Genomic DNA, 14,082 nt, shown 5'->3' on the forward strand with positions numbered 1-14,082 from the left:
TTATAATAAATAATATTTTCAATAAGTATTAAAATATAATTTAAAATTTTATATAAACCAATGGCACAAAATTGCATTTTTTGCCCATAGAAATGCCTATGAAAAGTTTCAGCCAAATCAAAAATAACCATTTAAAAAATTTAAAAACTAGGACCAATTTTTGTGGAACTGCTCAACTGCGTTACGAAATTTTTATGAGGAAGTAGTACGAAATTTTTATGAGGAAGTAGTTGGGGGTCGAAAATTTTTTTTTTGCGTTACGTAATTTTTGGAAGTCGCCTTAGCTATCCTTTCGTATTTTCAATGAAAAAAATAAACAATTTCTTTCAATCAGCTTCTTAACGGAGGACCCTACTCTGTAAAGTTGAAAAATATTGAATTTTCGTGATATTTTTATCGGATATTTAGAGAAAGGTGAAGTGTATTTTGGCAATGGATGAGGGTATATTTGAAGATGTATTTTGTATGTCGTAGATTATATTTAAGTGATTATTACGCTGTAGACAGAATTTTTCACGAAATTATGTTTTTTCAGCTGGTGGTAAGTTTTTCTCAGCATCTTCCGAACCGATCTGGCTGAATTTTTTTTCTAGCATGTCAAAATTGATTATGTAACTTGTTACATGACCTTTTTTGTTATCTGATTTACCAAGTTTTTTATGATTTCTTAAATATTGATGAAATATAATAATTTTTTAGTAAAATGGCCGCCATTTTAGCAATTTTTGGAATTTACAAAAACGGCTTTGTGACAAGTTGGGTAATCCATTTTTACAAGCTGTGATAAAATTTCAGCCAAATCGATTCAATAGATGCTGAGAAAAACGTACCACCAGTTGAAAAACATAGTTTAGACTCTAAACATTCGCAAAAATTTACGAAAATTTATATTTTTTCAACCTTCCAGAGTAGGGGACCCCCTTGAACTAATTAGTTTTTTCTATATTTATTTTTGATAAAAAACACACACATCACACATCAAACCCCCCACCCCTCCTTTTTGTCTCCTATCCTCTGTATTACGCCTCTAAGATATATCAAAGACTCATGTGATACAGTAACAGGCTTCGGAAAAGTACTGACATGTATTTGACGACATGTATTTTGCTTATTTGGCTTGTTTGGCCTACACTGTTGACAGTCCGATCCGATCGGCTGCTGCTATTATTGATGATATTGGACTCGCACTTCTCCGTTTCTTCTTTTTTTTTGGGTCGATGCCATAATGAATACGAAGCAAACCGTTTCAAATATTTTCCCATTGCTGATATTATTCCCCACGTGAAAAAAAACGTGTTTCGCAACGCTTTGCTTTCATTTTAGCATCGGCCTTACTCTCGTAAATCATAATCACTTGACAGCACGTTCGAGATTGTGCCAAGGGATGTCACGCTGTAAAGGCTGTCATTAGCGACAGCTTGGAAGAAGCAGACATAAGGAGATGAAAAATAATAGCCCGTTTGACATTGCATGTATGCGCTGTCGTTGCTGGCTGTCGAGCTGTGTTCCGAACGTATGGGGAGCATTTTTTGTCACCGAAAGACAGTACTTTTCAGAAGGCTGCACAGTAACACTGTCTCATATCCGAAAATCTCTTTATATAAATTTGTAGGATTTTCGTGAAAAACGCTTTCAAGTTTAAATTGTACAAATTTACCCCTCCTTGTTCACACCAATGAGATAGAGCAAAACTAATATATCTGTATGTTCAGTATATAACAAACAGATCGACATTCGCATTTATAGATAGAGATTTTTTAACACAGTGTTTTTTCAGCTCGACACACTTTCACAAGCAATATTCGTTCCATATCTTGTTCAACGAGCTTAACCAGCTTAAATAACCACCAACGGCAGACTTTATTTCTTCATTATCTTCAACCACCGGCCATTTTACGCATGAGACCAACAAATAATCCGAAGATCTGTTCATCTAGTTGGAGAAAGGCACTTTCATCTTTATTTTGGCCAACGCGAAATGCATGTTTGAACTAGTGTGTCGGTAAAACATTTCTAGTCTAGAGCGGTTATTCATTCAATTCCAAAAAACGATGCATTAACCTATGCAGCAGATAAACTTTAGATGATTGTTGCTGTTTGGTGTCTTGTTTCGATTGTGGAACATCCTTTATGGAAACATCCTTATGACGCTGTTTTTGATTCACAAAGTTCACAAACGCGGTATCCGTCATGCTTTTTTTTCAAACTCAAACTTTAAGTCAACATACAAAGCGTAGCAAAAAAAAATCGTTTGTGTTGTATCAGAGCCGTTTTTAAAAATGTAATGTAATGTCTGCTAGCAGGTTCGGAAGCAACGTACGATTAAGTTAGGCGAAATAATTTACGGAGGTCATCGTTCGAAAGTGGTAACTGTGTATTTGCAGCACAATGCGATATTTTTCATAATCTGCATCGAAAAATATTGAGGGTGCTAACTAGCGTGATAGGTTTTAAGATCCAATAGAATCGGGTATCGATGAACTTGTTTATCTTAGCATACAAGAAGTGAGCGACAACGACAAGTTGTTACTCGCTTTTTGTAGTTGAACGGGCGTGAACACGATATACAAAAAAAAAAAAACATTTATAGTCCATTCAAACTTTGCAACCCTTAACTGTGAAAGCTGCATAGGATACTTTTTGAGTTTCAGTTCAGCACACATTTCTGGTTATCACTTACTAAAAACTGTTTGTGCTGCTCTGGTTCACCATTTGAAGCTCATAAAACGAATGAACTCTAGTGATAACCACAAGAAACCGATTTACTTCTTGGAAAGATCTCCATCATATATTTCAACTTGTCCGCTCATTCTATTCTGTTTCACAAACTATACGACTGACGAACAGAGCAGAAAAAAGTTTCGAGAATAGCTAGAAAATCTCAACACTTTCGCTGGCAAACACAGTTGGCAGTTGTATTCCGGACGGCTGACCGCATGCCGTCAAGATGGATGATTAACTAGTGCGCCAACTAGCGGCTGGACATGATCAGCACAAGGCCACAGAGTATGGCAGAGTAAACATAAATTGTCCAACTGTGCAATCAGCGGACTTCACCGATGAATTGCGACGTGAGTGTGCGTGTTTGTGTGTGGGTTGACCAAGCGCGGCTTCAAGCCATTTGATAAATTATTGCAATTTCGGCGGTTATTCATATGCCTCCGATGAGACAGAAGAAAGTGATATTCGGAATCATCAGCCGTCAAATGATTAATAGATCGTGTTTCCTGCCTGCAGTGGTTGATAAATTAAGGCGCTATTCTGGCTTCATTTGCATGATAAAATGCAACATTTAATCTACTCAAACGTGAAGTTTCAACCAATCTTTAGGATATGATAGAATGCAGTTCTCCTATAACATCGATAACAAACATGCGATAAAGGGCGATCCATTACGAAGGCGACACTTCAATTCAGCTGGCGACGCTTATATCAAACATCAAGTTATAGTTCGAAACAGCTATAATTCTACGCTTGCAAACCTAATTACCCGGAGAGGAAAAAAAAACACAGCAACGTTCGACAAACCATATTGCACAAAGATACCGGGCCTGTGAACTATCTAACCGTTACGAAAACATTGGCACCCATTACAAAAGGCGGAAATTCACACTTCAGTGACATGGCGACAGGTGCCCTAACGGTACCGACGAGGGTGTGCTTGGTCGAAGCGCCGCGACAATGACAACGACCGAGACTACGGTGCAGTCGGGTTCGGGGGCAATTATAATATTTATTATATGGGGGACGCAATGAGAACCTTGAAAATCAGTGCCAGCATCAGTGCACCTTGAATACAAGTTGTAATTTATACGAAGGAGAAGCCACATGCTTTATAACACAGACGTGTCTCGGCACTTTGGCTACAACCCTGTTGTTTTATTAGTCTGCGATAGTATCTGAACATTTAAGTAGTTAGGGGAGCTGGTTGTGGGTTTCACGTTGCACTCTGCCGGCGCTGCGATTGTGTTGAATGTGTGGCACGCGAATTACCTTGATATACTGACCTTGTAAGAAGTGGGACGGCTTTTCAGGGCGTTGTCGGCATCCGCCAGGGCACTCTGGTAGTGCTGCAACCGGTACAGGACTTCGGACCGCAGGAGAAGACCTTTGTAGCTGTTGGGTGCTATTGGTACGAAAGGAGAGAAAAAAGACAGAGACAGGAAGGTTGCAATTAGTACCGGTATGGCTAACTGGTTGGAAAAATTGAAACGGTGAAAAAAAAAACGAGAAATATGATAGTTAAATATTGTCCTTCTGATACTCGTCGGTTAGCATGGTGCTAGAAGGTATGATACCCCGGCGTAGGTAAATGCTTGTTTGCTATTACAGTGCCACCGGCACCAGAAGAGGGGTAGCTAGACGGAGCACCAATCGGTGCTAATTATTCCATTAACTATGTAAACACAGCAGCACCCAGGTTGCGGTTAGCTGCGGGTTTAATTACAATACATAGCCACGGGAAAGAAGGCTAAATTAAGATCGCTGTAACGATAGGTTTTGGAGCTAAGAGGATGAAAATTTGATACCTTTTATTTGAAAGAGAATTCATTGCGATACAAATACATTTGAAATCAAATCGAACAAAACATGGTTAATTCTGTTCAATTTTAACGACTGAATTGATAAATCAGGTCCGAATATTATTACGTTCATTGTTAATAATGGTCATCGCTAACCAAAAATGTAGAATCGCTAATCGCTCTTCCGCAATCCGAGAAATGTGGCATCACTAATCGATAAACGCTATTTTTTTTTTATATATAAAAGTATAAGTTTATTTGTCGTTATATTGTTTAATTAAAAATTATCTATATAATTGTATCAAACACCGACTTCTAAATTGAAGTTCAATTCTTCTACATTTATCCTACCATTACAATTATCAATGAAGGTAATGTATCTAAACAAGAGTTTCAAAATTTCCCTTCTTGGTATCGCTGATATACCTTCAAGCGAGGGCCGCAGGAGTTCATCAATCGTCAGTGTTCGTTGATAGCCAGTCCAAGCAAGCAGCTTTTGTTGGAGTAGTTAGTGCGCTGCGCGCACTCTAGTGCAGCCAAAAAAATTGTGCTGGATGGTCTCCTCACCAGCTCTACAGTGTATACACACTGGCTCATCAGTTCGTCTCATTTTGAACAGCAATTGACGATGTGGCAACTTATTGTTGAGGTACATGTATAGTGTACTTTTTTCCGCAGACAGCAGACTTCGACCAGAAATATTTTTCCAAACACGGACCCAATTGGTATTTGGATTTTTGATCTCCACTTTTGGTTTGTCTGTTTGTTCGATGAAATGACGATGGATCGAACAGGTGGAGGGGTGTAGACGGATTTGAAGGGGAAGATGTGTAATATTGCTTAGGATGATTTTAAAACAAGGAAGATCGCGGATGGAATTTGAGTTGGAAGGAATTGCTTGTTGTAGTAAGGAATTATAAAAAGGAAGGGAGTCTAATTCGTGTATATGTCGGTTAATCAATAAAGCCTTGCATTTAAGCGCCGGTAAATGCAGTTTGAGGCCACCATCCTCTCTGTTGCGTGACATTTGCTGCATAGGTATTGTAGCATAACACCCACGGAAGAGATAGCTACGCATGGTGGCCGTTAGTTTCGCTATGTGTGCTGGAGTCGGTGCTAAGTTGGCTGCCATGTACCAGATTTTCGATGTCAAGAAAACGTTTAACAGCGTAACTTTCTGATGTAGCGTCAAACTGCGCAACGAATGATGCCAAATTTGTCGTCTGAAATTGGTTACCAGAGTGTTCCAGTTGAACGAAACCATCTCCTGTATTGAGTTTGTGAAAACTACGCCGAGTATTTTGATAGTTTCCTCCGTCCGCAGCCATGGTACTGTCATAGGGTGATTAGTTTCACCGACGTCGATTGCCGTTGTTTTTGCTTCATTTAAGCGGGCTCCGGAAGCATTTCCAAACCGCCTGATCAGATCTCGCATTGTATTGAGCTGCTCCACACTGGTGACGATGGCACTAATGTCATCTGCATAAGCAACTACCAGATCAGTCCCACACACGCGTTCTAATTGTCGTAGGAGAGGGTGCAGATATATCAGGAACAAATGCATTGAAAGTGGGTCCCCCTGACGAACCGATCTCTGAATTGGAAAGGGTGCGGAGAGGTGTCCGTTGATGGGCAGTCTGGAGGAGGAAGCAGTCGATATACGAGAAAGTAAATTCACTAATGCCGTGTTAAAACCCAGGGATCGCATTGTATTGAATAGAAATTGTTGATCGACGCGATCAACCGCATGATCCAGATCAAAGGAAATAAGCTTTCCATGTCTGCCGTTTGCTTTCAATTGTGCGATCCTATCTTTCATGCTAAGTGTGGCTTGAAATATATTTCGCCCAGTATTCGAACACTTTTGTGATCCGGTCAGTACGGAATAAGTTTGTAACACATTCTCCAAGCGGTGCTTTAAAATACGGGATAAGATTTTATAATCGTAATTGATGAGACTGATGGGCCTGTATGAACGAGCGGTGTTCCCCGCACCGCGTTTTTTTTACCAGAACGATCACTCCGTTCATGAACTCGTTTGGAATGTTTGATCCGATGGCTTCATTCAAAATTAAGTTTAGTTCTCGGTGAATCACATTGAAAGTTCTTAAGTAAAACTCTTTTGGAGGGCCGTCGGGGCCAGGAGATTTTTTTGATGAGCTGGATCGAATAGCAGATAGTATTTCGTCTGTCGTGATTTCATTTATACAGCCTTCGTTCGCCGCATCCTCTTCTGGGACGACTCTCTCGCATTGGAATGTTTCATCCACTTCCTCCACATTCTCTCGTGCATACAGACCCGAAAAATATTGAACCATATGATCACGTATATTATCAGCGTTGTCTATTATTTCGTCCGTTTCGGTCTGCAGTAGTTCGATGGTGGTTCTCTTTCGTGCTCGTTCTCCTAGTTGGTAGGTAGACAGGGGTTTTCTGGCGACGTACATTTCGTTTATTTGCACGAACATTTCGGAGAAGCGGCGTTGATGTAGCAGCATTTCGGCTTTTATCCGGTTGATGGTGGTGAGCATGGCACGGTTGTTGTAGTAGTCGTCATATGCTTGTCGGAGTAGTACGTAGAGACGTTGTTGTTCCCGATAGAAGCAATCGTACATTATTTTGGACTTCCATCGAAAGAACGATTCAATTTTCGGCTTCGCCACTGCTAGCCACCATTCCATCCATGACTGGAAATTGCGGCGTTGACGAGTCCAGTACTGCCACTGTGTTTGGAACTCTTCGATGTGTTCCGTAGTGAGGAGGTGGGGGCGGAGACACCAAAAACCGTTCCCACGTGCTTGGTTAGGAAGAGGGAGACATACCCTTGCGGTGACGGCTTTGTGGTCAGAGAAACAGCATACTTGGGTAGTGACGGATCTTAGCTGTTCTCGGAGACCAGCACTCACGTAGAAACGATCGAGCCTGGACGAGAAGTTGTGAGTGATATACGTATATGCAATATCTCGTGGACGTAGTTGTTGCCAGACATCAAGCAGACGCAGTTGCTGTACGGTGGCTAGCAGAGCAAGACTCGAGTTGTTTCCCGTCGCATCGCATTGCCGTAGCACACAATTGAAATCGCCCCCTAGGACGGTGTGGTCAGTGCGATGGCGAAGATAATATGCGATAGTGTTGTTGAGAAAACGCTCTCGTTCGGCACGCAGAGCGGTTCCTGACGGAGCATACACGTTACAAAGTGTCGTGTTATTTATACGCAGAGCAAGCAATCTCCCGTCCAGACTCTTTTCTATATGAGAGAATTTAAGATGCTCTTTCAGGGCGATAGCTGTTCCTCTCCTAGAGTGATCGACGTTACAGGTGACATTATAGCCGGGCAAAGTAAGCTGATTGTTCTCAACCTCCTGCAGGAAAACGATATCTAGCTCCTGGGTGCGGATAAATGTGCGTAGAGCGTTTAGTTTTGTCTGGTTGGTGATTGTGTTGATGTTGATAGTTCCGATGTTCCAGCTGACGTGGTTCATTACTGCTGCATCTCCTCATCGGAAATTAGTTCGTGTTCGTGCTCGGCGGTGAGGGTATCGTTGTCTCCTTCAGGGGGTTTTATCTTTTTGACCACCGGTTTCTTGTGTCTTCGGCTACCGTTCGAGGTTAGCGAGTATTGGGAGCTGTCGGTTTCGTAGTCATCCTTGTTGAGGTGGTTGGTAGGAACTGTACCGAGTGAGATCGGTAACGGAGAGAGTTTGGCGATCGTTTGCCTGGATAGTCTTGCTGAAATCGGGGCCGCGGGAGGCGGCATCGAGATTTTGACTTGCTTGTTAGCAGAGTGTACTCCAAGGAGATTCAGGGCTCCACTCGAAGTGCTTGGTCTACCGATTTTTCCCGAACTACTGGCCATAGCCCGTGTTAGTATTCGTGTACCTACCGGGTTTGAGGAAGTTTTAGTCGTTGTAGGTTCGGACGGTTTTCCCATCGCTACTTTCGCATACGATTGGTCTGCAGTGGCTTTTTGCACCAGTAATTTTCTGTTTTGCACACAAGGAATACCAATATGAGCAAATTCGTGGCAGTGCAAACAGGTTTGCCTTTGGCCCTTGTAGGCTACCGTGGTTTCTTCGTCCTCAATCTTAACGAGAGAAGGTATGTTTTTCGTTACCGCTACCCGAGCAACACGAACACCGGTTGTGATGCCACCTAGCTCACCATATGCGTCATCCCAGATCAAGTCACGAACGTAGAAGACTTCGCCGTATTCGGCGAGGAAAGTGGCGATTTGATTGTTGGAGATACCTTCGGAAAGGTCGAAAAAAAAAGGTCGGAAAGGCCTCACTTCTACCGCCCCGTCCTCCATCTTAATGCGTAGCTTGTACGACTTTCCGTCAAACATGAACTCGTGCTTACCATCGTGTTGCTCCACGATCTTCTCGGCGAGATCGAGGTTGTTCACCTTCACAAAGGCACATCCCAGCCGTCTACTGGGTTGAAGTTGGAGCACATTTTCGCGTGTAAGACCGAATTTTTTTACGACAAACTTATGAATCTCATCACGAGAAAGCTGCTTCGGAAACTGGGAATAGTCCAGACGGAACGTATTTTCGCGACGCGGCATCACGAGAAATCACGTCTGACGCCGCGGCAGAGGCGAACGCAATGATTGCTCTGGCAATAGGAAGCGCAAGATTTTGCCAGCCGTAAATCATTCCATGGTTATCATGCTGCTTAAAGTATAAAATACACTGTATGCTCTGAGTAAATATATTCCCAGTCGCCATTACATTTTAGCATCGTTTTATTGTAAAACGTGTGTCGCGTTATGCAGTACAAAGTATTAGTCGCTACTCCACGTGCGTAAATTTTTAACGTCGAATCGCATGATCAGCTTATGATGTGAACGAATCATAACTGGTATAATGTAAACATGAGAAGCAACGCTTTGTATTAGAATCTCTTTGCACGCAATTCGTAAATATCGATTCGCTTCCGTAAATGTATGCCTTTCAACGTTTTAAAGCTTTGTCAGCTTTAGACAACTTCTGTGGAGTTGAATGCAGTCAGGCGGCAATCAGTAGCATTAGATATTATGAATGGAAGTGCTACGTATAAATATGGATAAATTGGTTTGAGAAAAATGTTTGTTATCAAACAAATAAAATTATTTTCCATCTATAATTTTGTCAAGATTTTTGATCCGAAACGTAGTTCAACGTTATGAATAGGACAAACGATTTTATATGTACGAAAGAAATTTGAGTAACTTAAATTTCAAATAAACTATTTTTATTTTTAAATTTCTTTCCTGGCCTTTCACAGTTCAGTTCAAAGTTGTACTGGATCTGTGAGCGATCATATTCAGAAAAAAACTCGTTTCTTCTAATTTCCCATTTGGGCCATTTTTCCCAAAAATCCTTTATCTGAGCGTTAAAAGTTGTATAGAAAATTACTTTTCGGCAAAGTTTTACTCTGTACATAACGAACATTCAAATTAAGATGAAAAATATCGGTTTAGTAGTTTCTCGGCAATCGTCAACAAGGCAGTCATTTGCCTTGCGGCCGTGGCCAGGAGAGCTTCAAATTGCTCTTACTTTCTCCCTATAGCTGAAATCTCTATATAGTTTTGGAAAATGTTCGCAAGAAGATGTACTTCAAGATTGAGCAATGATTTTTTTCGATTTTTGAAAAAAGAAAAAGTTGTGTTGATGCCAATGCGTTTTTTCCCAACGTTTCGGAAATATTTTGTGGAATTTTTGAAGGTCAACTTAGTTCTGTCTGTTCTGTGCCAGGCTGTATATTGATAGTTTGATGCCATTACTACATAGTAGTAGGGCTTACCACGATGACACCAAAAAGAAGATCTTAGATTGTTTAGATAACGTTCTAGAACTTATAAACGATATTTTTTACAAAGTAGTGTCAGGAGTTATAGCTGCCAAAGGATGTGTTGGATAGACCTTTCACCAGCTGGCGAGGACTGAACAGATATCAAAATGTTTCATCTTGAAAATTCGGCATATTTTTAAATAGCCAAAGAGCTGGGATACGTTGTGCTAAAAGTATTCTCCTCAAGTTTTAGGTGCGCAACTTAGTTTTCGCTGTTTTTGGAACAAGCATCCACGAATCATACAGTTTTTCGTTTGCTTCGTATGAGCAGAGCTGCTGATTAACCAGGTCATGTACCATCGAACAAAACAACTAATAATCAAACGATCTGGGAAATATGACGGGTGAGGGGAGAATTTTCGATCAGTCAAAAATATCAGGATTATACAAATCTCGATATTTTGTTACGAACTTTTTGCATCAACTTGTGTTCTAAACTTGGTCTCGTTAATAGTTAAAATAGCAAAGTTTCGATCAAAATTACTCACTGATCATTACGAAATATAGCAAGTTTTGTAAGGTTTTTGGCAGAAAAAGATCAGAATTAGTTAGAATGTTACAAATTTCGTTATAAATATGCTTAAAAAAACACACTTTTAAACATTCAAGTGTATAACAGAATTAATTATGATTCTGTACTTTTTATCATTCTGGCATATCAAGAATATTACAGCCTTTGTTATTTCTATCAAGTTAAGATATCTTTGTGTTACCCGTTCGTTATAATCGTTTGATCGGGTTTCCATTTAGGCATTTTATGTAAGTTTTAACGACTTTGACAACATGAGATCGAGCGTTGTCGTGCAGAAGAATCACTTTTTCGTGCCTCGTAGTAGGCCGTTTTCCGCGCAGGGCGAGGCTTCATCGCGTCAATTGAAGTCGATGCCGTTTTCCAGTGATAATTTCCGTTCGGTTTCAACAACTCAACAATAAACCAACCATGACCTCCGAAGCGTGCATCTTCGGCCGAGCCAACAAGGTAAAGGCTCAACCGTGCAGTCTCCAAGGCTTTCTTTTCTTTTGCTTGCTGTAATAAATCTATTTTTCATCACCCGTCACGATGCGATGAAGAAAATTCTTCCTTTTTTGCCGCTGGAGCAGTTGTTCACAGGTTAAAAAACGAGCTTCAACGTCCCTTCGTGGGTAGCTTCTAATACCGAAGCAAGCTGTTCGTGTGTTTGGCAGAGATCTTCAACGAGCGGTTCCTTCAATTCGGTGTTTTCGAAGGTATTTGGCTTTTTTTAACGCGGAAAGTTGGCAATATCGCAATTACCGTCTTAGAAGCAACAGAAACAATCACGGCTTATTGTTTCGCTTAGAGCAGTATTTCTTTGAATGAAATGGAAAAAGTAACACTTCCCACATTTTTTTCATAAGATCCGCAGAAGGTTAGCTATATATTGAAGCTTATTTGATCAAAAAACTGAAAGAGGTAAAATTTCCTATTTTTTTCTTAGAGTCAGAACAGTTTGTTTTGTATCAGGTGTTTGGCGATGTTGTAATTGATAATTTTGTCCCTTCCGAAAAAACATACACTAAAAAGATTTCTAGAGTTTTGTTTAGCTTGCAGTTTCAGAAACAAATTAGGTTTGCAAAGCGTCGGTTTTTTATAATAGTTAAGCTATTTTTTTTTCACCGTACATATTTTTGCTTGACAGTACTATCTACAACTTTGCCGAAGACATCATTCTAATCAAACAAACCATTCCAGCACCAAAAATTTTTTTAAAAAAATATTCAGATTATCCAATAGTCAAAAAAACGAATTTAGGGGGAAAATTTTATCTAGAGCTCGATAGCAATATTCTAGAAAACAACTTTCTTCCACAAAGTTGTTTTATATGATGAAGCTTTTACTTGAAAATTATCAAAAATTAAGGTGACTTAGATTTTCAAATCAAGAACCTAACTTTTTTACCTTTGTAGATAAAGAAAAAAGTGGCTTATTTTAGGTAACTTTGCAGTAAAAAGTTTTCTCTATCTTTAAAAATAACCGATTCAGATTGAAAATAAGAGTGAACAAATTTTTCAAACCAAGAATCTCACTGTTTGAAAAATAAAAAGCAAAAAGTAAAAAGTAAAAAGTAAAAAGTAAGAAGTAAAAAGTAAAAAGTAAAAAGTAAAAAGTAAAAAATAAAAAGTAAAGAGTAAAAAGTAAAAATCAAAAAGCAAAAAGTAAAAAGTAAAAAGTGAAAAGTAAAAAGGAGAAAGTAAAAAGTAAAAAGTAAAAAGTACAGAGTAAAAATTAAAAAGTAAAAAGTAAAAAGTAAAAATTAAAAAGTAAAAAGTAAAAAGTAAAAAGTATAAAGTAAAAAATAAAAAATAAAAAATAAAAGTAAAAAGTAATAAGTAAAAGATAAAAAGTTAAAAGTTAAAAGTTAAAAGTAAAAAGTTAAAAGTAAAAAGTAAAAAGTAATAAGTAAAAAGTAAAAAGTAGAAAGTAAAAAGTAAAAAGTAAAAAGTAAAAAGTAAAAAATAAAAAGTAAAAAGTAAAAAGTAAAAAGTAAAAAGTAAAAAGTAAAAAGTAAGAAGTAAAAAGTAAAAAGTAAAAAGTAAAAAGTAAAAAATAAGAGGTAAAAAGTAAAAAGTAAAGAGTAGAAAGTAAAAAGTAAAAATTAAAAGTAAAAAAAAATTAAAAGTAAAAAGCAAAAAGTAAAAAGCAAAAGGTAAAAAGTAAAACGTAAAAAGTAAAAAGTAAAAAGTAAAAAATAAAAAGTAAAAAGTAAAAAGTAAAAAGTAAAAAGTAAAAAGTAAAAAGTAAAAAGTAAAAAGTAAAAAGTAAAAAGTAAAAAGTAAAAAGTAAAAAGTAAAAAGTAAAAAGTAAAAAGTAAAAAGTAAAAAGTAAAAAGTAAAAAGTAAAAAGTAAAAAGTAAAAAGTAAAAAGTAAAAAGTAAAAAGTAAAAAGTAAAAAGTAAAAAGTGAAAAGTAAAAAGTAAAAAGTAAAAAGTAAAAAGTAAAAAGTAGAAAGTAAAAAGTATAAGTAAAAAGTAAAAAGTAAAAAGTAAAAAGTGAAAAGTAAAAAGAAAAAAATAAGAAAAACAGCAAAGAGTGAAACGTAAAAGTTAAAAGTACAAAGCTAAAAGAACGACAAACAAATGAAAAACTTATTTCTACAACAACAAAACTGAAAATAACTATGCGTCTCCTTCTTGGTAGAGTGAATGGAGCCCCAATGTTCTTAATTTTGTTAATCTGGCACATAATTGAAAAACGGTTCCGTTTTGCGACCTCTTTCATATTCAGATAAATCTCAATTAGGTACATATAATTTTTTTCCACCACAAAGTCTGGGTGAAAACCCTTGTTGACCGGAATTGTAGTATGTATGTGCTTGGTTTATGAATTTTACAGAAATAATACTGACAAAAAAAAAACAAACACAACAGAACGTTGTTCTTTGGAAAGATGAAAAGCTTTTCGAGAGGTTCTCAGTTTTTGTTAGATAGAATTTAAGTCACATCATCATGCAGAGATTTTTTTTGTATGTTGATGGAACTTTGATACTCAACAATTTCGCTTTTCTAGTTGGGGCCGACTGAAAGTACAAATTTTGAGGTATGCCATACTATTTAGCACGTTCAACGACTTACAGCTGTTTTTATATTAAGAAGAACTGTCAATATGAACGTTATCTGCGTCGTTTTTTTATTGACAGTAACAATAATGACAAACTATAACTTATCTAACATTTGTTATTGTTAATGTATTCTAATGAGTAGTAATC

General features: G+C 38.0%; 1 protein-coding gene across 4 annotated transcripts in view; it reads right to left on the reverse strand.

The window, feature by feature from the left end:
* LOC129722134 (LON peptidase N-terminal domain and RING finger protein 3) overlaps nucleotides 1-14,082 on the reverse strand; it is a 154,282-nt gene that overhangs the window by 21,785 nt on the left and 118,415 nt on the right. For all 4 annotated transcript variants that reach the window (XM_055675381.1, XM_055675382.1, XM_055675384.1 and 1 more), the window contains exon 3: nucleotides 4,008-4,126. In XM_055675381.1, the coding sequence (XP_055531356.1) occupies nucleotides 4,008-4,126 (119 nt within the window). The remainder of the gene's footprint in view (nucleotides 1-4,007; nucleotides 4,127-14,082) is intronic.

This window comes from Wyeomyia smithii, chromosome 2, assembly GCF_029784165.1.
Source record: "Wyeomyia smithii strain HCP4-BCI-WySm-NY-G18 chromosome 2, ASM2978416v1, whole genome shotgun sequence".
Lineage (NCBI taxonomy): Eukaryota > Metazoa > Arthropoda > Insecta > Diptera > Culicidae > Wyeomyia > Wyeomyia smithii.